The sequence below is a fragment of the Falco rusticolus genome, chromosome 10, assembly GCF_015220075.1.
Source record: "Falco rusticolus isolate bFalRus1 chromosome 10, bFalRus1.pri, whole genome shotgun sequence".
Classification (NCBI taxonomy): Eukaryota; Metazoa; Chordata; class Aves; order Falconiformes; family Falconidae; genus Falco; species Falco rusticolus.
Genome location: NC_051196.1, coordinates 22,193,315 through 22,220,231, shown reverse-complemented (window position 1 = coordinate 22,220,231; position 26,917 = coordinate 22,193,315). Strand labels below are relative to the sequence as shown.

At 48.7% G+C, this 26,917-nt stretch overlaps 1 protein-coding gene and 1 long non-coding RNA gene across 2 annotated transcripts; both read right to left on the bottom strand.

Moving 5' to 3' along the window:
• Window positions 1–2,997: 2,997 nt before the first annotated feature.
• On the bottom strand, window positions 2,998–19,382 carry RAD21L1 (RAD21 cohesin complex component like 1). The gene is given in 13 exon segments (XM_037402665.1): window positions 2,998–3,207; window positions 4,261–4,338; window positions 4,950–5,039; window positions 5,746–5,885; window positions 6,686–6,788; window positions 8,013–8,242; window positions 9,265–9,378; window positions 10,314–10,415; window positions 11,026–11,211; window positions 11,609–11,715; window positions 13,164–13,263; window positions 15,833–15,962; window positions 17,544–19,382. Coding segments are annotated over 13 exon segments (1,734 nt in total). The 5' UTR covers window positions 17,688–19,382.
• Window positions 19,383–19,659: 277 nt separating this feature from the next.
• LOC119155129 lies at window positions 19,660–25,121 on the bottom strand. The gene is made up of 3 exons (XR_005106617.1): window positions 25,046–25,121; window positions 22,243–23,518; window positions 19,660–19,936 (listed from the first exon to the last, which is right to left on the bottom strand). It is a non-coding gene; the product is annotated as an uncharacterized LOC119155129 (long non-coding RNA).
• Between the last annotated feature and the right edge of the window lie 1,796 nt (window positions 25,122–26,917).

Genomic DNA, 26,917 nt, shown 5'->3' with positions numbered 1-26,917 from the left:
CGCCCTCCAAAAAAACCCAAAAGCCGGTCCCTCCGCGGCGGCGGAGCCCCCCCGCGCCTGGGGCGGCCGGCGGCGGGTCGTGCTTGGCTCCTCTCCCCGTGTAACCCCGAGGGGGGGAGGGAGGTGGGGGCAGGGGGAGGAAGACGCCGGAGGTGGGAGAGGCCCGGGGCAGCCACATGCTGCATCCCTGCATCCACCTGGCCCTTGGAGTCTCCCCAGCATCTTAATTTGCATCTAACTGGTCCAATTCTGAGGGCATCCGTGCGGTTTAATTAATGACGCACTTTCATCAAGTGAAATAAATACAGAAACGAACGGCAAATCCCCCCTGAAACACCGGCGGGTCAGTCCAGCGGCCGCGGCGGGGCTGGGGAGCCGCGGGCATCAGCAACGCCGAGCTGCAGGGCTGGCACATGGTGTGGGCACTGTGTGCCCCGTGCCCCCCTCCCCCGCCCGCCCCCCCCCCCCCCCCCCCCCCCCCCCCCGCTTGCTTGGTGCAGAATCGTGCTGGTAAGCGCTGGCACAGCACATCCGAGCTCCCAGGCATGGCCTGGTTAATGGGTGCTACCTACACGTTACTCTCTGCGGCCATCCAGCCTAACCTTTCCGAATTCTTTAATGAGCAAACACCTCGGGCGAGGCTGCTGGGCGCCCGCTGGGAGCTGCCCAGTGACTCACTGTGGTCCATGTGGCACAGCCGGGGCCTCAGCTCCATCCCCACGCTGCATGCCCCCGCGGCGGCTGCAGGCACCCTGTGGGGCACGGTGAGGTGCACACACACGTATGTAACGTATAGACACGTAACAGCCCAGGTGTATGCACGCAGGTATAGACTTACGGAGGGAAAGCGTTCACCGGTTGGCAAGGTGGGGGCTCCTGGGCTGGGCCTGGACCCCGGGCTGGCAGGCTGGGCCAGGTTAAAGCCCAAGCCCCCGCCTCACTCACACCGCTGCACCCCGCCAGCACTGAGCTTCCCCTGCCATCGCAGGCTCCCTTGGTAACTCCCCCACGGTTATTTCAGAACACTGACAAACCTGTTTTGTAAATACACGCCAGTCTTTCTTCCAGGACTATTTCCTGCAAGATTTGTACCTCATTTATTCTGACACTCAGACTGTTTTCAATGTACATATATATCCTGCCTGTCATTTATTCCTGCCTGCCTCCTGCCCGCCTCCATCCTCCTTTTGTTCCCTCTTTCCTGGTGAATCCATTGCACAGCCTCTCTCCTTGCAAGGAAAATTAATGAGTTATTGCATCTGCTGCTGCTGGAGCTGCTCTTGCCATGCGGCAGCAGCAGACATGGCACGGGCGGCAGCTCCGATGCGGGGTGCAGAGTCATTTTGGATGGCTTTTGGGGAAGAAAAATGGTTTCTCTTCCCTCCCCAGCCCACCGTGTCCCAGGAAGTGTGGCGTGGAGCAGGGGGCTCACCGAGATACATGCTGCGCCAGGGGGGATCAGACCTGCTGTGGGCTTGCTCCCGAGGTGCCGAGCATGAGATCTGGAGAACTGAACCCCCTCCTCAGCCCGGGTCTGTACTCAGCTCCTGAACAAAACCGTGGCCTGGCCCCAGAGGGGAGAGGGAGGTGAGCCACTCCCGATTACGGCCTTGGCCTCAGAGAGCATCACTCCTATTCACATCAGAAAAGGGAAATACTATCTCTTCTGCAGAAAACAGAAAGGTTTTTAACAAACAGGGTCCCTTTTCCCTCCCGTACACCCAGAAAAGGCTTCTTATTGCTTATTTTAATCAAATACTACATGGAAAATGGGAAACCAGGTGAAACCCTCGCAAGCAGGCAGCCCAACCCCCAGCCCATCCCTTCCCACCCAGCACAGTGTCTTCACTCATTTTAAAATCTTTTTATTCCTCTGAACAGACCCCTCAAAATCAATTCCTGGCACCCCCTACACCCTGCCTGCACAAATAAATCAATGCATGACAGGAACAGCACACGTCAGCAGGACCAGATGCACGGGGTGCAACTGAACACCCACAAAACCAGGATGACAATATCATCCATCCGTTTAAATTTTAAGGAAAATCACCAAACCCACTTGACTCTGAGAAGGCAAACCCAAAGGACAGCTTAGGCTGCGGCTGGTTTTGATCCTTCAGAACAAAGGAAACATCTTCTTGTGATTTTTATTGATTTCAGATTAAGAGATATCAGCATACCCGCAGCACTGTAACACTCCAGAGTGCTGAGCACACACAACCGTCCCGTGCATCACAGGTTTGATATGACTGAAAAACACTACCTTTACAAAAATGACAGCAAAAGTATTAAAACTTATCCTAAATTAGATCAAAATGCAAAGAAGTAATAACATTTCAGTTTAACATCCATTTTTAATTAGGTCTATGCCTAAATAAAAGTTTTAGTCTCTAAGTAAACATGCTCCATGATATCTAACATGGGAGGATTTCTCCTGTGTGACTTTTCGGGGGATAATGTAACTCCTCTCTGCCTGAACACATGAAAACGGTGCTGGAGACAGGAGCTTGCTAAACCTTAAAATATCAAATACTGAACATTCTTGAAAGGAATAATTTCAAATAGACTAATTTTTTGGCAAAGTAAGCTTAACAGACTTCTCTTGCTGAAGGCATTAGATAATTCACACTCACAAGCCCTGTTAATCACCTAACCTCCAAAGCTGCTCTCTGAGAAAGGTTTTTAAGGACTTTCATACAATCCTTCACAGTGTAAATCACTTATGTAGAATATGTATTTTAGCTATATTGTATTAATGGAATAACTAACTGCTCATCACATAAACATATATATTAAAATAAACCTACTAGTGAACACCGTGGTGGCCAGCACTGAGGCAGCACACCTGCACAAGCTGGGACCTGGCAGTTCGGAGAGGTGGTATAACATAAAGGCAGCTCCGCTCAGTTACCACAGCTTGCCAAGACATTAAATCATCTTTTTTTCCCCAGGAAATCTATTTGCTGGAAAAATTAGAATTAAGATATTTTTGTTAGCTTATCCAAATATTGCATGATTTCAGCAAGTGTCAAACATTGGGCCAGTGGTGGCTGTAATGTCAGCAAAGGGAGCGCTCTGATGAAGCGCAATAACTGACTGCTTCTTCAGGACAAGGAAGATGTAAAACTGGGCTGCGACTTCTTTCCGGTTGTTTTTCCAACAGAGCTCCCGAAAACTGAACGAACACATGCCTGATCTCTTCAGGTGCTGCATGAGAGAAATGAGAACATCAGTCAGGTCAGCTTCCCTGCCCATAAACCCAGATCCCATCAAGGCTGAACCGAAGAGCGCTGCTCGGAGTGAATATTTTCTGCTTGAACACCTTGAATAGGATCTTATCTTGGCATTTGCATTTATGTAAGTGGCTCTTAACATTTTATTGCCATAATATTGCTAGCACCTACCTACGTTACTAAAATCTACATATGCCCAGTTCCACTGAATTCACCGAAACAGTATTGAGGCATGCGATGAAGCGCATCTATAAGGGTTCTCATGATTCAAAATGATAAGAACCCCCGCATGCCTTGTTCGTGGGATACAGAGTACCGGCTGTATCACAGGCAATTTCAGTCACATCTAACGAAGTGGTATTATTGCTTGGTTTTTAATGGCGCTTGGACATTCAGCATCAGAGCAGCCTGTTAGAGCTGGCTTCTGTTAGAGTCCTGGCGATACGGTGTATGATGTCTTACATTACAGTTTCACCAGTTTCACCAGGATTTCTGCAAGAAAAGCAGAATAAGCCTTCCCGAGGCAAAGGCTGCCCTCCCTGGTGAATTTCAAGCACCTTGAAAGCACCAGGGCATTAAAACCTCTTAAAGAAGGTGATACCAGCTTTCTTTTTAACATAACCCTGATTCATTTCCCTAGCTGACATCTCAAGAGGATGAATAGCTAAACGATGGCACCCCAGCAGTGCCCAGCTGAGATCTGGAAACCTGTAAGCAGCTGTGAGTTGGGTTTTGTAGAGATACTCCAGAGCATACTCATAGAAGGAAGAGAGCAAGGGCCTAGCATTAGAGCAAACACTGCCCTGGAAGCAAACGTTCAGGAAGTTCTAGCAATTCCAGCAGCTGTGGGAAGACACCGTGTCAGGCACTCAGACTTTTCCTATGTAAATACCCAATAAAATGCAGTTACGCGCTGCGTATAAGAGGCAGCAATATGACCAACAGTCTAAGTAGGAGATTTTCTGACATGGTCCACCTGCAATCAACACCTGGCTTTGGCATCTAATGACTAAATCCTGCACAGTACCTGTAAAGTTCTTAATAACTGACGAGTTCTTTTGCTCCACCTTAGTTCTTCACTGTCTTTCCTGTTCCTTGTTAGTTCCTCGAGAGGAAACAGAACAGAAGGTTAGACAGCACGTGTAAAAAGTCACACCCCATGATGATAAAAAGGACAAGAGTTTTAGCCTAATTGAAAATCCAGCTGGAGCTGAGCATTTTGATGGCCATACTCAGGATAACTGACACCTCTGTGGCCATACCGGGCTTTGTGAAACAGAGAAAAGAATGTGTTCTGGTTTTGACTTTGTGAAAGGTTGTATTGGTCAGGGGCCAAAAAGAATGTTCAAAAATTTGGATTTAGATTTTGGGCTTCACCTCTGAAGTCAACAGGAGAAGACTGCCCTTGTTTCAGAGTGTCTGAGCATCCTCACAGCCAGTAAGTTCAGAAACTGTTTCCTTCTTACAGGAAGCACCATCTCTATGTAAGGAGCTGTTTCCCTCCCAGACTGTAACCTTTGAATGTGGGAATACCGCAGCCCTGATTATCAAGCTATACAGTTTCTGACTAGCAAAACATGTACTAAAGATGATGTTAGTACACCAAAATGCACTGTAAGTTCATGACGCTATTACAAATATTTTTAAAACATTGCTGAGAAAGAACACCGTTCTCTTCTGAAATAAGTCAGAGGGGTCAGCTTCGGGTATGCATACATTTGCTAACTCAGCTGGCTGTGTTTCAGCTTCTTGGCCCGGGCAATTGCTCACCAGTGAGGAGCTCTCAGAGAAAGTCAGTCTATCCTGCTGTTAGAACAGAAAGGATGATCAGTAGGCAACACCATTTATGCATACAGTGCACTTCTCGATTACATAATTCTGCTCAAAGCATTTACTGTAATAAACCAAAATGATTTAATAGCTGCTATTTCTACCATGTCTATTCTCACATAGGCAGGGACGTCGCTGTAGTATTTGTCCTACAGCTGGGTCTGTACCTATGGCCTCCGTTCAGACACAGACCCTGCATTTTCTACTCCTGTTAGGTCCAATTTTGTCATTCTTTTTCAGCTTTAGTGAGTTTCATATTCTCTAAAGAATGCCCTTTCAAGTCAGCATAAATGAAGACAGCAGAAATAATTTGTTATTGCTTAAGTATTTTCTCAATACGAGACACAAAAGGTAAGTTTTATCCTTTATCAAGATGATTATATTTATCTCTTTAGTACAAAGAGTCTGTATTTCCTATTAAGATTTCATTTATGCTTAATGGTTAGACTGTAATCTATACTTATTAATAGACATTTTAATTAATCATTCATTCATTGTAAAGCTACTAAAGTGCTAATAAATAAATTTTCGTAACACAAGCTACTTAATGCTACATCAGCTGTTTCTAGCATCCTTTTCAAACATGTATTAGTAATTTCTTAATGTGTGTTACACAGAACCCTAGCATAAAATGAAACCAATAAATACATATAGGTCTCTAAAATTTATGGAAACTGCTCACTATCATTTCACCACAGTTATCATGAGTTTCTTTTCTGTTATTCTGTGATGTCAACATAAACAAATCATTTCTAGTTTTTCTCTCAGTCTCTGAATGAGCTGATTCCTGCAGGTAACTTGGCTCTTCTACTATCAGCATCTCTGTATTAATAAAAAAACAAGGTTTAAGAGGCAATTACTGTGAATCACTGTCCTTAAAAAAACAAACAAACAACACTGAAAAACAAAACTCACACCCTAGCTAGCAATCTTTGAAAGAAAGGGACAGAATGAGTAAATACAGAATAAATATTATTCCCAATAGGACCGTGGAATAAGAATCACCTTCCAAGAGAGTTTCTCCTTTTCTAAAAGTTGACCTTTATGGACTTGCAAGAGGTGCTTTTGTTGATTAACTTGTGGGGCAGACATACAGATTATACTTGTGGCAGAGCAGTGGAGTAAAAGCAGATACATCACCCTCTCAGATCTAAAATGGAACATTTCTTCTTGCTTGATATTAACCAAAACACAATCTTTAGGTTACAAACGGAAGTTATTTACATGAATTTGGAAATCTAGAGAGCAGTTTGATTACACTCAGAACAAGTGAGAAGCTTTTTTTAAAAAAAACCACCACCACCAAATCTGGTAGTTTGGTAGACAATTACAGAAACCAAAGCTGAAACCAAAAATACTTCCTTATGCCACAAGGAAGAAAAAGACTTCCATTCAGTTTCTGATCTAAGGAACAAAAGAACAGCAAAGTACTTACAAAAACAAAAAAACTTTTCATTTTTATTTTAAATAATTAACAGCCACTTTCCTTAACATTTAACTTTCTTGGCCTTTGATTTATAGAACACTGCACACAAACACTGTGCACATGTCTCTCAAACGTTATGTAAAACAGAAAACATTTTCTAACAGCTAATTCTGCAACAACAGAACTAAAATATTACCTGTGGTATCTTGCTCTTTTCTTGTTTCTTCCATTTCAGACTCCCTCTGTATTCCTTTTCTTCTCATGTTAAATCTGTGACTCTTGAAGCATTTTGCAAACAACTGAAATACAAGCTGTATATCAATTGCTGCAACCCAGAATTCAGATATTTGAATCAAGTAATCCTGAAAATCTGGAATAGCCTTCTGCAGCTTCAACTTTGTCAGCAAACTTCATGAAGAAATAACTAAGGGACAGCTTGGATCATTTTTCCTTGAAGCCAGTAAGCAAGGATGAAAAAAGAATATCTGCAGTTATGTGTGTGGATTTCTCTCCCCATGTACTGGTATATGAGTATTTTTCATCCTCATAAAGAGCAAGTTGTAATTCTGCACCTCGACTCTAAGTGGTGAAGCTGTGCTGCTATAATGAACCTGCAGAGCTGTTTGCCTGGAGACCCTGCCTCCCAGATCTCTCCAAGCCACACAACAGAAGAAAGAGTGCAATTAACGTAAGGCTGCTGCACACAGGTCACACCGTTGTTATTCCCTATCACCTTGTGTGCCTGTTGAGCTCTTTTTTATCTTATCACCAGCTCTAAACTTACAGCTTCTTTGAATGATCTGTCAGATACTACGTAGGGACACAAGAGGCTTTGATAGATAGTATTTCCATAAAACTGTCTTGTGCAAAAAAGACCAGTAAGGTGCACAGCCACAGGAAAGGGTGGTCTGGCCCACCCTGCTAGCCAAAATGATCAGCAATCAGGAACCTCTTGGTCCTCTGAAAAGCAAGTCTCTGGCTGCTCTCCAGCTGGCAAGTGCAAAACAAATTGGCATACTGATTTTCTAAAGCCATTAACAATATCATAAGAATAATGTTCATGCCTGATGTACTTTAAAGTAAACATAGAGGAAAGATGTGGTCTCATATTGATTACAGAGCAGAAACAAAACGGAAAATAATAAAGTAGAAAGCAGAAAAGAAATTGACAGAAATCTAAATAGTTGTGTATTAGTGTACAGTCAGGTGCCAGTATGTGAAATGAAACATCAGCTTTCAACTTTGTCGTGTTTCACCTGTTGTTGGAGTGCTAGAGATAAAAGTTGCGAGCTCTACAGACTGTCTTTCTGATGAAGCAATTAGTGGTGAGTTTGCAAATAATCATCAGGTATCCAACTGAACTTTACTGCAAAACAATACTTTCAGTGATGCTACGCACCTGCAGTTTACTAGGAGTTCACATGAAACCAAGTCTGCAAAATGTCTCTCAGTTAGACCCTAGGTGTGCAACAGTCCCATAATCTATACAGTGACATTAAAACCTACAAGAAATTGATCTTTACCATTTGCAGATCAGCATGAACCACAGGCTGTGTAGCATGGAACAGGATTTTATCCACACCTCCTGATTTCTTCCACATCATTGTTTTTTTTGTTGGGGGTGCAAGGTCTAATGTAGTAAGAATGTCCGTGCAGTTGTTAAGTTGGTTGTATATAGTGTTACAGCTGAGTTCCTTCCCTACATCCACAAGCAACTTCCTCTTTCTTTTATTTTTTTTCCTCTGGGTCATAGCTACATAGAACAAGTATTTAAAAAAAAATATCTAAGAAGGTCTAGTCACAGAACACTTAGGCATAAAAAAAAAGCACTGTGAATCAAAGGGACAGGCTGCTGACCTCCTGAAACACCACATAGACTTGAAAATCAAAGTACAAGTGCATGTGCCGTTTCTCCAAAATTTTTCATAAAGTATACTCTTTGTATCCTTGTACAGGAAATTCATGTGTTTAGTTATGGAAGACATATGACTACCATACTAAAGAACCAGGAATGTGAGGACTTAATGAGAACACAAGATATACCAACAAAATTGAGTAAGCTGTCTTTAATCCATCAGGAAGGTCATTGTTCCAAGAACTGCTGATGTACTCAACAGGTTTCATTACCTCATAATTAATATCTGTATTTGTCAGTTTAATCCTTTAGGAATTTAATTTAGATGTACATAGTAAACATGACAGAAAGACATGGATTGGTTATATAGCTGTAACTTATTGAATATTATTTTAGCAGACTGGAAAATTCCAGTATTTTAAATATTAATGTCAACATGAACTTGTTTATTTGCTAGCAGCCACCAACACGATGGGTGACATTTAAATTTACTTACAGAAGAAATTAAATATTTTTCTTATTGGATCTTATTAAAGTTAAAAGTTTGCAAAACAGAATTTTACAAAGGCCTGAAAGTTTTAAGATTGTTATTTTACACATAAAAATCACTGATGTGTCACTAACAGTAGAAGTTCTTTGGCTGAAACCTCAGTAACATTCATGAACAGCCCACGCTTGCACTGTTAGCAGAACTGAAGAGCAAGGAAACTTGATTTGGTACGCAGAAGAAACTGTCAGCAGAGATTTGGGCAGATCAGGTGAATACCTGATATTGGTTTGTGTAATAGTTACCATAAAATAGAACTATGACAGTAGGAGCCAATGAAATCTAAAGTGGGAATAACCTGTTTTGTTCCAACAAGAAGAAAATGAAAGCTAGTTAGTGCAAACATTCAACAAGAAACCGGTCAAGTTCTGACCTGTATCATCAACTGGCTCAAGCACAAATCCATCGTGTTCCATCAATGAAGGCATTGTTACATTCATTAGATGACTTACTTCCTTAATGGTGGTGTCTGTGCAGCTGGACTCAACTGTAAGAAAACCCAGCAAATAATCCAAATTAAAAAAAAGTTTACAAGATGGAAAAATTTCTTAATCTCACAACAAAGAATGAAAGCAGACAAAAAGGATCAGAATTAGAAAACTGTGATTTTATCTATGATCTCACAATCACCTTAACCAGTAATAACTGTCTCTGCTTCTGCACTACACATTTCCCTTTGCTGACACCAGAACCTGTATGACCGGGTGGTGGAACAGACGGAAGAACTGGTAGAAAAACCCACCCAATGAAAAATGTTTGGGGAGAAAAGTGGTTATTTTCAATATGTATCTGTTTCCAGTTCCAGGAAACTGCATGGCAGTGTGGGCATCTCTGTCAACATAAAAGGAACAGGTAGTAGCAGGACTAGTGCAAGGAAAGGCAAGTGCCACTGTTTCACTTCAAAGCTGTTCCAGAATTCTCAGTTTTAAAGTAACAGTGTGATGGGGGTATAAGGATTTAAGATATAAAAAAATTTCCAGAAATACTTTTCAAAAAAATTATTTCTTTCACCAATGTCAAACCAAAAGACGACTAGGAACTTTATGAACTACTGAAGTGTCATTTGCTGCTGAAATATGAAGCCAGAAATACTCATAGGTAAAGTTCAAAGTCACAGCATACCCTTGTTCAGTTTCCTTTCCCCTACAAAAGCCTTATCGTACTGCCTAAGCAGCAGGGTGGATCAACAGCGTATCCAACAGGATGTCACATAAAAGTGTTTCTAAGCAATGTCACATTACAGATCTGGAATCCCTAGGTCAAATTAAATTGTACCTAAAATGGTGGATGGATATTAGAAAAAAAAATAAAGGAAAGGAACAAAAGAGAAAGGCTCCAGATATTATACAGAGCTGAATGTGAGTAACTTTAGGCATTAATACAGAGGGTTTGTGTAAGACAGAGCAGACACTGCAGACTCACTGGCTATGCTGTTCTCTGGCAGACCTTGTGACAAAGGATGTTCTTCCTTCATATCAAGAATGTCTTTATCCAGACCATTTTGCTCATCCCTCAACAGGATTTCTTAAATACAAAATGGATAGTTTTAATCATTCTAAGTCTCAGTAGTTATAAATTAGTCTGATACAGCCTAATGTTAATTATTTAAGGTTAATTCTCTGCAAACTAAAATAAGCTCAGCTTCCACAGATGGCTGTCAACAGTACAGCTGTCTTCAGCAGTACAAAAACGGGAACGTTAGTCTTACTTCTGAGATTTCCACCTTTTCTTTGAAAAGTAGAATACTGATACTGGTTTAAAAGTATAAATAAAGATTTACATAAATACTCTAAACCACATAGATGTAGAAGCTACTTTGCTGCCTTTGTTATTACAACAATAAGGATAAAAATGCTGCAGTATATCACCTCTGAAAATATAAATTAAACTGTTAAATATTAGGTATAAATCAAATTCCTTTAATTTTAAATAATTTATATCCTTTAAAACAATTTTATGTGGCAATGTCTAAGTGATCATAGATTTAGTGACAAGTAAAAAAAAGTATGAAAACAACAAAAAATATAGGATTTATGTTTGAAAGCAATCACTTTCATTCTATCCTGTTTGTTTTCCTGTAAGAATAAAAATATTTGGAAAGAAGCTAATTCTGTTTATCTATGGCAAACCCTACCAATCATATCTACAGCATTCTCCTCATCTCCAAAACAGTCATGCTCAAAACAGTAAGCATCTTCACGCAGCGCAGACTTGTCTCCATTTACACTCGCAGAGTTGTGATCAGCCACAGGACTCCTACTGCTCATTAAGATGCTGCTGTCAAAGAAGCTCTGTTTTCTTAGTGCATCTGGTTCTTCATCTGAATAAACACAGAATTTCTGATGCTTCATCTGCCTGAATTTTTGAAACACGTATTTATCAATTTCCTAATTTTTCACATATTTTTTAAAAGATTGTAACATATCCCATACCTCAAATGGAACAAACAACAAACAATTCTAGCTAATTCAGTAAAAAGCAGAAAATGTTTGGTTTGATTCTCAGTCTCCAATATCATATTATATTACTTAGAGTACTTACACTAAAACTTAAGCATAAGACAGTATGACAGGCCAATCAGCACAAGTGTGAAACACACACACTTTCAATAATGCACACACTTTTTTCACGTCTGGAAAGCACTCAGACTGTACAAATTTTTCCACACAAACACACTTTTCCTTATGGAATATTTCTAATTTCTCAACTTCTCTCACCAAAGTTTCTATCACAGAGAAGTATATTGCTTTCGTAATCCTCTGTAAGTGTGATGTCTTCAGCTCTGCTCTGATTCAAGGTAAAATGTTCAGCAACATCAATGGAACTGACGAAAAAAACATTATACAAAATATAGGGTGAACTGAAACCTATTGACCAGTTAGCTGGAACATGAAAACTTGGTCCTAAACAGTCTTCAATCCTGACACTTTGTCATGAACCCCCCCAAAAGATAGCTTCTGTTTTCTATGGCATTAAAAGTACCCTGGCTGCTCCTCACTTCTGTGGAGAGAGAACAACTGTTTCCCAAGGCTATTCGCAGTCAAATCGTTTTTAAGGGGGTTTTGATAAAATTCACTCTTTTGGATTTCCTCTAAAAGCTGAAAATAAGCATATGGAAACCAGGTGCTATAGGTTTATTAAAATTGATACCTCTAAGCAAGTAGGCAGCTGCTGCCTTTGCTAGCCAAAATTTCCATGCATGCAATCACCAATGTATGTCATGCAGCGAAGACTGAACCTGCACTAGCTGTGAGAGGAGACAGCTGGGAGAGGTCCGTGAGGAAGGGGAAAGCACTGTGTTACCCAGCTTCAGAATACTGCCCACATCCGGAACTCCATGGACAAATGATCCAGATGTATACTCAGACAGCAGCCCCCACAAGAAACAGCAGGCATAGCTATAAGGACAAGGGCAGCAGCCGTACTCCTTATTTCACATTTTGCCACTCTCTTTTGCCAGAAAACTTGGTCTCATGCGAGTTTGTTCACATCCAAGCCCTGCTATCTACCGGGCGCTCACCCCATAACAGGCATCTAATCAGTGTAACGCCATCATCTGTAAATCAAACCACACAGACTCTTTGGGTAGGCAGCAAAGGCATGCTTTACAGTTAGCACACTGAAGTACTTGAATAAATAGTTTTACCTGGCAGCTGTACTTGGAAAATACTAAATACTAACAGATCCCATCAAGCTGTATTTATGACAAGGTACAGAGGAAGCTTCAGCAGAAATCCCTTATCCTGGACCTCTGGGGGCATTGCAGACACCAGAAACGTGTCTTGGCCTCCCGCTTTTTATCAGTTTTTCTACATTCTGTCAGAAAAGCCAAAGAAATATGCTGGCTTTTCATGGGGAGCCAAGCTGACTACTGCTGATAAAATGCCCCAGCCCAAAGAGCAATGGAGCAGAAATTAAATACAGTTACACAATGGAACAGTGCAACATTGCAAGGTTACTAGCCAGAGCTTCTTGGTCTTACAATGGCATTTATATTAACTTTTATATCTTTTCTTGAGGGCAGAAAGTTGTTTGCAGGCTTCACTCAGACAATTTAAAATCCTGAAGTTCCACACGTTATTTCATTGTAGATGTCTGGACTTTGAGGAACCCTACCAAAGTACAATTCATGTGACTGTAAAGCCGACTTGGAATTTAGGAGAATTCAGTTATCAAATCAGAGCAATTCCGAGTCCTGATCAGATAACAGAAAGGATATGCTTTACTTCTAGAGATTCTAAAATAATGAGTAAAAACTAGGAAAGCATTTACTTTAAATCAAGTAGTGGCATTTCAAAATCATGAAATTCTTCAGGTAATGTAATGGACAGATAATCAGCCTCAAAGTTCTCTTCTGGAAGGTCAACAAGTCCTAAAAGAAAGAGACAACATAACAAAATAAGTATCAATAAAAGTAATGTTCTCCCAAGTACATATAATAAGACTGTAAACCTGTCAGGAATGTCTGCTGCCATTCTAAATAACAGAAAGGTAAAGCTTAAGCACTTTGTCAACAGGACTCCGAAGTGGAATTAAAATCCTTAGTTTACATATACTTTAGAAGCCTTATTGTTTTACAGGCAGATACAGAAGAGTCTGCTGCTACAGGACTTGAAATACAGTCAGACCATTGGGGTTATGAACAGCTATATTAAGTCCCTGAAAGATTCTCACAACTGACATTTGGCCTAGCACCTTCCATAGCACTTGAAATGAATTAGTGCATTTTCTTTTTCTCTCCCGTGTCTGTATAACACTGTTCTCCAGCATCAAATAACTATGAAGTGAGACTGCAAATATGTGGTCATCAGAGAATCCTGGAACCATTTGTGAAGTAACAGATTTCTGAAGGCCATCTAACCCAACCTTTTGCTCAAAACAGGGTTAATTTATAAGTTTGATCACTTCTGTCTATTTCTGCTGATGGAGATTCACAGCATGCCTGGACAGCCTGTTTCAGCATTTTACCACTTCCACTGAGAATTCAACCCCCACCCCCTGCCCCCTTAGATCTCATGGGAGTCTCCATTGCCACAGCTGTGACTGTTGTGTCTTGTTCTTGTGGTGTGTAGTCCTCTATAACTACTATAATAGTAGGCATTCAAACTAGATAGTACTGGGTACTTATTGTGTTTCTTCTAGAGATTTCCAAATGTTGACAAATGCTAACTTGTCGCAACACTCTCCAAACTAGCCAGCTGCAACAAGGTCTTTTACCATCTCATACCAGCATTCTCTTCATGCCAGTCCCTCCACTGCCTTCTCCTCATCTCACCTCATCCAGAGCATACACACACACTCTCTCTGCTTCTTCCTCGGCTGCTCTCTCTTCATTGGCTCTCAACCACTTAACTTAACCAGCCACAGCTGCACCTTATCTACATTGGCCAACCCACCGCCCCTGAAGCCAACCCACAGTTGTATATTATCAATACTAATTAACCCAGCTTCATTCTTCTACACTAACTAACTACTCATGATCGTTAACCAGTTCTGTTTAATATCTTTATTGATGATCTGGATGAGGGGATCTAGTGTACCCTCAGTAAGTTTGCAGGTGACACCAAGTTGGGCAGGAGTTTTAATCTTCCTGAGGGCAGGAAGGCACTGCTGAGGGATTTGGACAGGCTGGATCGATGGGCCAAGGCCAGTTGTATGAGGCTCAAGAAGGCTCAGTGCAGGGGTCCTGCGCTCGGGTCACAACAGCCCCTTGCAGTGCTGCAGGCACTGGGCAGAGCAGCTGGGGAGCTGCCCAGTGGGAAAGGGCCTGGGGGTGATGGTCATCAGCCAGCTGAATATGAACTGGCAGTGTGCCCAGATGGCCAAGAAGGCCAACAGCACCCTGGCTTTTGTCAGAAACAGTGTGGCCAGCAGGACGAGGGCAGCGATTGTCCTTGGCACTGATGAGGCCGCACTGTGAATACTGTGTACAGTTTTAGGCCCCTCGCTACAGGAAAGACATGGAGGTGCTGGAGCGTGTCCAGAGAAGGGCAACAAAGCTGGTGAAGGGTCTAGAGCACAAGCCTGATGAGAAGCAGCCGAGGAAACTGGGTTTCCTGGAGAAAAGGAAACTCAGGGGAGACCTTCTTACTGTCTACAACTACCTGAAAGTTTGTAGGCAGGTGGGAGTCAGTCTCTTCTCCCAAGTAACAAGCAATAGGACAAGAGGAAACAGCCTCAAGTTGTGCCAGGGGAGGCTTAGATTGGATATTAGTAAAATTTCTTTACCAAAAGTGTTGTCAAGCATTAGAACAGGCTGCCCAGGAAAGTCACTGTCCCTGGAGGTTTTTAGAAAATGTGTAGATGTGGTGCTTAGGGACATGGTTTAGCAGTAGACTTGGCAGTGCTGGATTAATGGTTGTACTCGATGATCTTAAAGGTCTTTTCTAAGCTAAACAATTTATGAGTCTATCCTTAGGAATAATGTAGAGTAGGTATTCTGCAAACAGACCAGGTCACAAAGCACATTAGGGCTCACAACAGATGCTGGTGTCCGATTCTTGGCCTTTTTTTAGACAAATGTGCCTCCCCATTTGTTGCCTAAGTATGACAAACAAATAGCGTGTTGGAAAAGGACCCAGTCATCTCTGCTGCATTCTTTCTGGCTACATGGCTGGAGCTCAAAACACACTGTCAGATCTGGCACTAACACCCTGTTAGACATGTTGTTGGTGTCATTGGAAATTAAAATTAATTATCTAGCAACTGAAGCTGAATTCAAGCTTCTTCTTGTAAGACCACTTAAGACACCGCTTCTTTTAAAGGAGTCAAAGACCTGAAATCACGTTAAATTAAGCCAGACTAAATGTCAGCAGTAGGCACTAGTATGTTCAGTTTCCTTTGTTATCAATAACATGTATTTAACAGAAATATCAAAAAATAACTTTTAAAATGAGAGCTGTAAAGGACACAGATGGAAAAATGCAGAATTCTGTACACACCTGGGCGAAAGGCTGTCTTCATTTTTGTCAAAGCTTCACCACAGTCTGCCAAGAGGTACTTTACTTTCCTGTGGTAAATCCGCACCACTCCTAGGAGTAAGTGCCCAGAGGTTCGCAGAGCTATTGTAAACTTTGATGATTTAAAAAAGTTGTTCAGGAGTTAGTATTTTTGGCAAAAATATCAAAATGAAAATATTACACAATAGTAACAGAGTTCCAGTAACATACCACAATACAGAGCTCTATGAAATTCAACAGGGCTTTGTACTGATATAGAGGATTGTAAACATAAATGAATTTTCAGAGCTAGGAACTTTGAGTTGATTCTGTTCCTAAACATTGCCATGCCAAAGCGTAAGTCCTGAACCGGTGCACTTACTTTATCTAAAACATCTCAGCTAAACGCCAAGAAACAGTGTAATGCAACCTGAAACAGAAAGTAGCTGCCCTGTATCCTAGTATTTGACACTTTGGTTATTTGAGTGAACAGACAGGGTACCTATGCCCTTACTTCTGCAAAGAAAGGCCGTAACTATGGCCTTATTTATGCAAAGTCTTCCTGCACCAAACACAGTCAAGGTGGTCATGCAGATGCTAGGCAGGACAGCATGCAAGGGAAAGCAAACAGTACTCAACTAGCACCTCTTGGAAAACACTTCCAAATAATACCAAGATTATTTTAACAACACTCAACTAATAATAACCCATGCAAGACAGATGATGCAATTCAGGCTACCAAATATCAAGCAGGTATTTTCATGGAGAAAAAAACCCCAAAAATCTGCTTGCACCAGCCAAAAGCCTTGGCTCGCCTGAGCCATCGATTAGTGACAGTGCAAAGCGTTCCTCACTGTTCCCTTGGATGCAATTGCAACGGAGAGGCCAAGGACTGAGTCATGGCTACTTGACTGCCTGCATCTGTGCTTGCTTGAGTCATACCTTCTCTGTGATGACAGAGGACTTCAGCCTCCAGGACTGTTCATACAGAGTCTCTAATAAGCACTATGTGTGCTTAATTATATGTGTATATGATTATAATGGGGGACCTGGAAGAAGTCCACTGAAAGTGGAAACATGGTTACAATATGTCAAAAGTTATTTATGACAAGATCAGCAAAAGCATTCTCTGTGTACAATTTCACGGCAGTTTTCTTTGGTTAAGCTTGACTTTGGTTAAGCAGCTGACTTTTCAATTTTTTTGAGACAATTTCCTTGTATTTGGGAATACCAGTATTTCCCAAATTCTGTTGAATACCCACTGCCAGTACTCAAAGGCTCTGAAGAAAGACCATTGCTACCACACTGCACTGACGGGCTCATGTTGCCTCACGGGTGGCTGAAACCCACCTACCGTGATCCCTTGGCCAGCAGTGCCCACAGAGCACTCCCTGGAGCTCTATCAGCATGCGGAAAAATACATTTGAATATACTGTGGTAACATTTGCTTACACTGTACATAAATGTATGCCACAGATCTCCAGGAGTAAAATAGCAAGTAAAATATTTATACAAGTATAACTCAATGAGATGGAGATCTTATCTGAGTAAGAACTGAATAAAACCAGAGTAGGATTGTATCTCACACTGGTTTTGAAATAGCCACAAATTTGTCCTAAAGTAAGTCCCCATGATAGCAACAGTCCTGTTCCCTACAAAAGATGAACACCACCCCAGAATTTACCAGAAGATGCCTTCTCATTTAATAGCATACCTTTGGTGAGATGATCTTTTCAACTGTAGTCTCTAAATTGCACTCAAATACGTGAGCTTTGGTAAGCTTCCTCTCCCAGTGGGCAGCAAGCCATATTTTGGCCAATGGCCCACGCTTGTTGATGAGCAAATGCAGGTAGAACATGATGCCTGGGGCAATGCCCACAGGCCAGCCCTGCTGCCACCTCCCGGGCTCTTGTCCTCCCAGTGGGAGAAGGGTCCTGGGGCATGAAGTGGGAAGAGGGATTTAGTGGGACCCTGAGGGGATGGAGGGACTCCACCAGGCGTTGAGGGGACAGGGGGATTTAGCAGGATCTGAGGGGATGGGGGAACCCAACCAGGCTCTGAGGGGACAGGGGGATTTGGCGGAACCCTGAGGGAATGGAGGGACCCAGTCAGAACCTGAGGGGATGGGAGGATTTGGCGGGACCCTGAGGGGATGTAGGGGGGGGAGGGATTTGGCGGGACCCTGAGGGAATGGGGGGACCCAGTCAGGCCCTGAGGGGGTTGGAGGATTTGGCGGGACCCTGAGGTGATGGGGTGTGAGGATTTAGTGGTATCTGGGGAGATGGGGGGTATCCAGCCAGGCCCTGAGGGAGTGAGAGAATTTAGCAGGACCTGATGGGGTGAACACAGCTGGGCACTGAGGGGACAAGGGGGATTTAGTGGAATTTGAGGGGATGGGGGACCCAAGTGGGTACTGAGGCAATGGGGCAGGGGGGATTTATTGGAATCCTGAAGGGATGGAGGGATCTAGCCAGGTGCTGAGGAAATGGAAGGAGATTTAGTGGGGCCCTGAAGAGATGAGGGGAGCCAGCCAGGCCGTGAGGGGATGAGGTGACCTCACCAGGCGCTGAAGGGATCCCGCCAGGTGCTGAGGGGATGGGAGGATTTAGCAGGACCTGAGATGATAACGGGACCCCACTGGGTGCTGAGGGGATAGGGGGAAATTAGTGGGATCAGAGGGGATGGAGGGACCTCACCAGGCACTGAGGTGATGCAGCCAGGTGCTATGGGGATGGGGAGGGGATTTAGCAAGACCTCGGGGGACAGAGGGACCTTGCTGGGCACTGAGGGAACGGGGGGTGGGGTGGGGGTGGGGTGGGGGTGGGGTGGGGTGGGATTTAGCAGAACCTGAGGAGATGAGGGGACCCCGCCAGGCGCTGAGGGGACCCTGCTGGCGGCTGGGGGATTTAGCGGGACCTGCGCGGACTGAGGGACCTCGCCGGGCCCTGAGGGGCCGGGGGGGATTTAGCGGCCCCTCCTCGGGCCCTGCGGCGGCGGCTCCGTGCGTGCCGCTGCCCGGCTGCCACCGCCTCTCTGCCCGTTCCGTGTCCTGCGCCGTGCGGTGCCGCGCCGTGCCCTGCAGTGCCGTGCCGTGCCGTGCCGTGCCGTGCCGCGCCTGTGCGGGCAGCGCCTGTGCGGGCAGCGCGGCAGCCGGGCGGCGGGCGCTGCAGGGACGCTGCCTGCCCTTGCCTGAACCTGCGCGCCCGGCGTGCCTGCAGCTGCCTGGCCCCGGGCAGGGCAGCCCCACAGGCCTCCTCCAGGCCGGTGTCAGTGAATCCCCGCTCCTCCCTGGCGCTCACAGCGAGCGTGCACGCACCTCCAGGAGCCCGATGCTGCTCATTTGAGGTTCCTGTGCCTGGCCAAGGCGGCCCACAGCACCCTGGCCTGTATCTGAAGCAGTGTGGCCAGCAGGACCAGGGCAGCAATCATCACCCTGCGCTCGGCGCTGGTGGGGCTGCACCGTGAATCCTGTGTGCAGGGTTGGGCCCCTCACTACAAGAGGGTCGCAGAGGGGCTGGAGTGTGTCCAGAGATGGGAACGGGGCTGGGGCACGAGGCTGATGGGGAGCGGCTGGGGGAACTGGGGGTGTTTGGCCTGGAGAAAAGGAGGCTGAGGGGGGACATAATGGCTCTCCCCAGCTGCCTGACAGGAAAGGGTGGGCAGCAGGGGGTTGGTCTCCCAGATAACAAGCAAGAGGACAAGAGTAAATGGTGTCAAGTTGTGCCAGGGGAGGTTTAGGTTGGATATTAGGAAAAATTCCTTCACCGTAAGGGTGGCCAAGCCTTGGAACAGGCTGCCCAAGGATGTGGTGAAGTCACCATCCCTGGAGGTGTTTGAAATATAGGATGCTTAGGGACACGGTTTAGTGGTGGGCTTGGCAGTGCTGGGTTAACAGTTGGACTTGATGATCTCAAAGGTCTTTTCCAACCTAGATGATTCTATGAATGGAGAGCACCTCCCCAGCACCCTCCTCCTCCTCCTCCCAACCTATTTCACCCTTGACATTTTAAAAGCCCACTTGAGAGGCACCATCCCATCTCTTTCTCTGCAGGTGAGCAGGTCCTGTGTGGCTCCAGGCACATTTGATAATGTCTTGGTGAAGCAAATCTGCAGAAGGAAAAAAAAAAAAAGAGCTTCAGATCTGAACTCTATGCAGAGGGGATAAGGGTAAAGGTGTGCAGCCACCCATCTGCATCAGCCACAGCCAGCACTGAGAGGAAAAGGCAGCCTGTGTGCACCCTTAGGTGTCACCAGCCAGAAAAAAAATTAGTTCACCAACCCTCTGCTTCATGCTTTCTGTGCTTTGCTTTATATTCAGGCAGAACACAGCAAGTCTCCTGGTGCTCCTGAGCCACAGCATCAGCTGTTGCCATATCACAAGGCACCTGTGGTTTTCCCCATCTCCCCGGCAGCCTGGTGTTAGCTGAAGATAACTAGATTTCAATTATCACCAGGAAAGTTTTGAGCCTCTTCCCAGTGTGGCTCTGCAGCTGGTCTTAGTGGAAGGCATGGCTCTGTTCCTCTGGCTGCCTTTGGGCAGAGATAGCTACCCTGGGCTGAGGCTCAGACATCGCTGTTTGGGGAAGGAGAGGGGGTTCTGCTATAAAACACCCTTGGAGTGACACATCCTCAATGGGGACCTGGAGGAGAGCCCCGTGAGCTTCAAAGCAGCCGTCCACCACCCCTGCAAGGGCACCAAGACTTCCTGGATGCACCGTGCCCTGCAGTGAGGAGAATGACCTACCCTGGTGCCTGGCTGTGCCGGCTCCAGCCCTTCCCAGTGCCGTAGCTGATTTCCAGCCCCGGGGTGCAGAGCCAGCCCTGCCTGCCTCACTGGTGGCAACAGCTCCTGAGGGCACCCAGCACTGCGAGTGCATCCTTGTGTGCATGGGGACTGGGGTGCCATGTCTATGGCGTGCAGGGACCAGCAGTACCAGGAGGGGAGGCCACGATGTACCAGGCACCTCTGGTCCTTGCACACTGCTGGATCTCCCCGCCAGTGCCAGCAGCTGGCTTGCAAATTGATTGCCCGGCTGATTTTCCCCTGACCTCCAAGTCACCTTGAACAGTGCTGGCTGCAGGCATTCACTCTGCCATGGGATGCTGTGAATACTAAGGAGGCAGGAATGAAACTTCACCTCCGCTGCTGGGCTGGATGAGGGTCAGCACTGCCGTTGGGCACCGGGCGGCCACAGCAGCCGTGCACACCCCAAAACTGTGCAGTGCTGGGGTATGCTGGAGGGGGCCGGAGGGACAGAGCCATGTCCACAGCCCTGCTGGCTCCCTCCCGTTCCTGCTCCCACCGTCCTTCTCTGCTGGCTTGGGGCTCGGGTTCCCTGTCCCTCTCATCCCCATTTAATTATTTTGGCTGAGCAGTGGCATGTTCCCACTCCTGGCAGCGCCATCCTGCTCCCTCACCCTGCTCCGTCTCCCAGGCTCCCTCCCTCCCTCCTCTTTCCATTTCTTTCCAAGCCCTCAGGCTCTCCTCTCCAGTGCTCCTGCAGATTCATTGTGAATTTTGGCAGCGCTGCCTCTGACCTTGGCTGTCTCCCTCCTCTCTTTGCTCCTGCGCTGGCAGCATAAATCTTGGCTGTCTCCATCTCTCCTCCCTTCCCTTAGTGCCAGTGCCCTGGGGGCAGAGCAGCCCTTGCCAGCTCCCAGTCCCATGCTCTGCCTCCTCGGGATCAGCCGGGGAAGGCTTGGGCTGCCCACCCCACGCCCCGCAGCCCTTCAAAGGCCCGAGGCCATCTTGCCAGCTCCCATCCAGCAAAGGCGGTGGGACCCAGGGGCAGCACACTGAAAGCAGCAATGCATGCAGGATGCATCCCTCTACCTCATCCATTGCAGGTGTCCCCTCAAGCATCTCTGCAGGATTGGGGTGCAGGAGGAGCCCCCCCGGGTGCCCTGACCCCATGGCAGATGTGGCATGGACCTGACTGCTACAGCAGCTGCCTCCATGCTAGCGGGCTTGTCCCTGTCCCTGTCCAAAGGCAGGAGAGAGCCACAGCACAAGTGGTTCTGCCTCTGCCCCCCAAATCCCCAGCCTCACGGGGGTCTCAGCCGTGGCACCCTGGGCACTGCTGGGTCCCTTGTCAGCTCAGGGCTCGGGTGCTGTGAAACAGAGGGCTTGACCATGGCTCTGCACAGGAGCAGGCCAGTGGCGTTTCTGTTTTTCCTAGGGAATTTGGTGATGCCAGAGGCAGCATTCCCCAGCTCTGCCATGCTCTCCACCCAGCCCTGCTCCTGCCTGCCCACAGGGATGTACCCGCCTGCTCCAGATCCATCTCTTTCTGCTGATTCGGGACAATCTGTGTCCCGTGACCTACTTGTCTCCAAGCATATTCTGCCTTCCTGCCGAGTGGGTTGGTACTAAAGCCTCTCTAAATGTGGTTAACGTGTCAGGATGCACTTACATTTATTTTTAATTCTGCTTCTTTCTCGGCCCACTTCTGGATGTGTCCCCAGGGACGCTGTGCTGGGAAGCCTCTGCATTTCGACACAGCGCCATGAGAGGAGACGGGAGCAGCAAGCAGGTGGGTCGCAGCATGCACAACCTCCACTGCAAACTTAAAAAATAATAAAATCATGGGTGCCCTTGCCCTTGGTATGGCACAAGGTGATGGAAGACCCCAGCCCATCTTGCAGCCCCTGGCCCTGCTGCAGCTCAGGGACTGGAGGTACCGTGGGTTGGTCCCTTTTCAGGTAGTGCCACGTGACCCATGAGGATGCCAGGCAGCATCAGCCGCGATGTAAGTGCATCACAGCAGGGAACCTGCAAACCCATTTTGCCAAGCTAAACCAATAATTAAAATAATAAACCTTGCCAGGGCACCTTGGAGGAAAATTTAAAAAAAAAACACAAGAAAATGGCTATCGAGGTTAATATTTAACAGAAACTTTAGCATTAAATGAGGGGGATGTTCAAGGCAGGATAACGTTGTCACCCATCATTGAACAGCAGTGGCACAAGCCAAGCTGGCCCTGCTGGGACTGTGCCAGCACTAGCACCTGGATGGGTGCTGAGCCTGTCCAGCCCTCAGCCTGGCTCCCTCAGAAATACAAACACACTTCTTTATTTGTGCCTGCGTCCCCCCTAAACTCCCTGAAACCTTTTGATCACTTTTAGCTGTATTTGACAGAGACTTCAGAGAAAGTCCTTGCCTGTGTCATGAAATGGGTGGTAGGAGATTCCCATCTGCTGCCCCCACGCAGGAAAATGCCCCAGCGCCATGGGTTGAGTGAGCCCAGCACAGCTGCAGAAGGGCTCGTTGCGAGGGGGCAGGGATGACACACGAAAGGGTGTAGGGCATGGGGGGGTCAGGGCAGTGGCCACACATCCCTGCGGCCCCAGCACTGCAAGCTCGCCCAGCACTGGCAGCAGCATCGATGCATCATGTAGCGTGATCGCAGGTGAACTTGTGAAGATGCTGGAGGCATGTGAGTGTGCTGAAAGGAATGGCAATGTGATGGACATATCTTCCCGGCAGCTTTCAGCAGCCCACCCGCTATCGCTCAGGATTTACGTCCACAACTCCATCTCCAGGCACTGCTCCAAATGTGGAAATAGCACACGTCTCATTAACAAACAAGCTAAAAGCGCGCTGCTGCCAGCAGGTCACTGCCGGGGCTCAGGCCGGGATCCAGTTTCAGGTCAGTGCAAAGCGGAGCGCAGGCACTGACACCAGTACACTGAAAAATGGAATAAATAGTGCGGTGAGAGGTGGGGGTGAAAGGGGGCTCTGTGCCACAGGACTGAGGTGGGACCACGGCAGCGGGGCCCAGACTGGCTGGGGGGATGGCTCTGGGCAGTGAGCATCACCGTGGGCTCTTCTGTCCCAGGCTGGAGCATCTGTGCCTGGCCCAATCCCAGGTCAAGCCCTGAAGGTTTCCCCAGGATCTGGGGGCAGGCTTGGCCCTTGCAGGGGTTCTCGGTGGGCAGCCGACTGGGCTGGAACTCTCCCTGCTGCATTCAGGGCTGCAGGGCTCAGGATGCCGTCCCAGTGTTCCCATCTCCACCCCAGGTCCCCAGCGGGGACAGCCAGTTATGGGGTGCCCAGCCAGCACCCCATGGGCACATCCTCCAGGCATGACCCACAGTCTTCCCTGTGCAAAACCCACCGTGGTGGTCTGCCCTCTCCACCTGTGCCCCTCCGCATGCATCCCCCCACGGGGTGCCCACGGCAGCTCCCAGCGCTGTCGGGGGGTGCACGGAGGGCCCCCCCCCTGCAGGTGGGGTGTTCACAGAAGGTGCTGGTGTGCAACCAGGCATGTGATGTGTGTGCCCCCCCGGGGCAGCCCGCTGTACGTGTGTGTGTGTGTGTGTGTGCGTGCGTGTGTGTGCACGTATGTGTGTGCACCCGCGGGGCCGGCAGCTCGGGGCACCCACAGCCCGCCCAGCCCGCCGCGGCTGCACGGGCACCGGCCCGGGGAACCGGGGACGCGGCGGGGGTAGGCAGCCCCGGTGGCAGGTTGAGGGGGGGCGGGTCGGTGCGGGCACCGGCGGGGTGGGCAGAGCGAGGTGAGACCGGAGAAGCGGGAGCGGAGCGCGGCGTGGGGACCGCGGCCCCAGCTCGGTGCGGGGAGAGGCTGGGTGCGGGGGCCGGGGGTCTGGGTGCGCTGCGGGGCACGGGCGGGGGAGGCGGGTCCGGGAGGGGCAGCCCGGCAGGGTCACAGGGACACGGGTCCCGGGGGGTGGGGGCAGCCCGATTTGGGGAGGGGGAGACCCGGGGGGACGACAATCTGGTTCGGGGAGGCAGGTGCCGGGTCCAGGGAGCGGGAGCAGTCCGGTTCGGGGGCCCGGCTCCGCGCGGGGGGGCCAGCCTGGTGCAGGGGGCCAGCCTGGTGCGGGGGACCAGCCCCTGGGGCAGCCCGGTTCGGGTAAGCGAGATCCTGGGCGGAGGAGCAATCCGGTTCGGGGACCTGGCGAGGGGGATTGGCGGCACGGGCTGCGGGTTCGGCTCCGGGGAGGGTGACAGCCTGGTTCGGGAACCCGGCTCCGGGGAGGATCCTGGTTCGGGGAGGGGGAGCAGCCCGGTTCGGGGACCCGGCTCCGGGGAGGGGGACAGCCCGGTTCGGGGAGGGGGAGCATTCCGGCTCGGGGAGGGGGAGCATCCCGGTTTGGGGAGGGGGAGCATTCCGGTTCGGGGACCCGGTTCGGGGAGGGGGAGCATCCCGGTCCGGGGCGGGGGAGCATCCCGGTCCGTCTCCGCCGCTCACCTCTGGCCGCGCAGGCCGGCGGCGGCCCCATGGCGTCCCCGCGGGCGGCGGAGCTGCGGAGCCCTGGCGAGGCGGCGGCGGCGGCGGCGGCGGCGGCGGGCGGGGGCGGCCCGGCGGGCCCGGGGCTGGCGCTGGCGCTGGGCTGCGCGCTGAGCGGCGCGGCGCTGGTGGTGCTGGCGGGGGCCGTGCCGCGGGCGGCGCGTCCCGACCCGGCGGTGCCGGCGCGGCAGATGGAGCGGCTGGAGGCGCGGGCGGCGCGGCTTCGCGCTCGCCTCGACCGCTGCACCGTGGCCGGGCTGGCACTGCTGGCCCTGGGCGGGCTACTGCTGGCCGCGCTGCTGCTGGCCGCCGCCGCCGCCCGCCGCCGCGCCCGGGCCGCCCGCCGCACCGGTGGCACCTACGGTTCGGTGCGCCTGCGGATGCGGAGGGTGTCGGTTGAGGGGACGCGGGCGCTGCTGGAGAGCCAGCTCAGTCCCCCGCCCCAGCCCCCCGAGGGGCCGGGCTCCTAGCCCCGCACGCCCTGGGGACCCCACACCGCTGGCAGAAGCAGGGCTCCCCTCGCCGCACCCCAGCGCCAAAGCCGTCCAGTGAGGCTTCGCCCACGCCTGCCCGGTAGCCTTCGGCCACCTTCTTCACCTTCCCGGACCCTTCTTGGATGGGGCTCCTGTCCGGCAGCACTGGCACGATGCAGCTTTGGGATGCCCCACTGGGGCTGTTCCCCACCACCGGTGCTGGGGCAGTGTGGCCTTTGGATGCCCCGCTCGTCACCCCAGCACCTTCCTGGATGGGGTCCTTCCCACCAGCACCGGGGCAACGGCACCTTCGAGACACCCATGGAATTTCTGTGCCACGGCCGGTCGCAGGCTGGGCTGGACATGAGGCCAAGCTCGCTGCTGCTGCCACGGCTCCTTCCCAGCAGCCAGAGCTTGGGACCGGCTGCTCCTCTTTGGGATGGAGCTTCTGATTTTCTGCTGTCGGTGACCTTTTTTAGCAATAGTTTCTTGTAAAACTCTGTGGCATGGAGTTGGCACTTGCACCATTCTGGGCAGAAGAGGAGGAGACAGCAAGCACGACCACCATCTGTGCGGCAGGGTCCAGCCCTCCGCCACCTCCCAGCCCTTGTACCCCACCAGCCCCACTCTGGAGAGCAGGATGAAGGCTGGGACACACACTCACACTGTGCTGAGCATCCCGCTCCCACCAGCAACCCCGGAATGGCCTCCTCAAAAATCATGGTGCTCTGTCCAGAGGAGAGAGGATAATTCCCAATGCCTCAAAACGATGTGGTTCGTCTGTTCCCACGTCAGGCAGGCAGCTCTGCCCGCCGGGGTGCCCGCGCGTGAGCCTTTGTGCTGATTGCAAGGGCCATTGTCTGCGGCGTGAAGGTAAAATTGCATCTTGGGAATTAAACATGAAGTATCATTAAAGCACAGTGTTCTGTGGTAAGAAGAATTGGTATGAGCAGGATGCTGAGAAAGGGAAATAATTATCCCATAGGAAAATGCAGACCCACAAAAGGTGGTGTTTGTCATGAACTGCCACCGGCTTTCAATCCATCCCATAAATTACTTACTTCAAACATTTCCAGGTGGAGACAAATCTCTCCAGAAAGCCCAACACAAGAGGAAAACCATTTTACATGTGGTGCGATTGCCTGGGTCAGGTTTTATTTCAGGGCTTCCAGTGTCCTTCTCGGATGCTGGTGGTGGCTTCCTCTGCCCTGTGTTTTTGTTTTTAATGGCTCACCGATGATTCCTCCTGCTGCAAAGGGCCACACATCCCTCTTGCTGTCACTGCGTCACTCATCCACGCTCTGTATTTATTGTAGGGTCCTAGGAAACAACCTCGAATGGCCTCACACCTGCAGCCCTG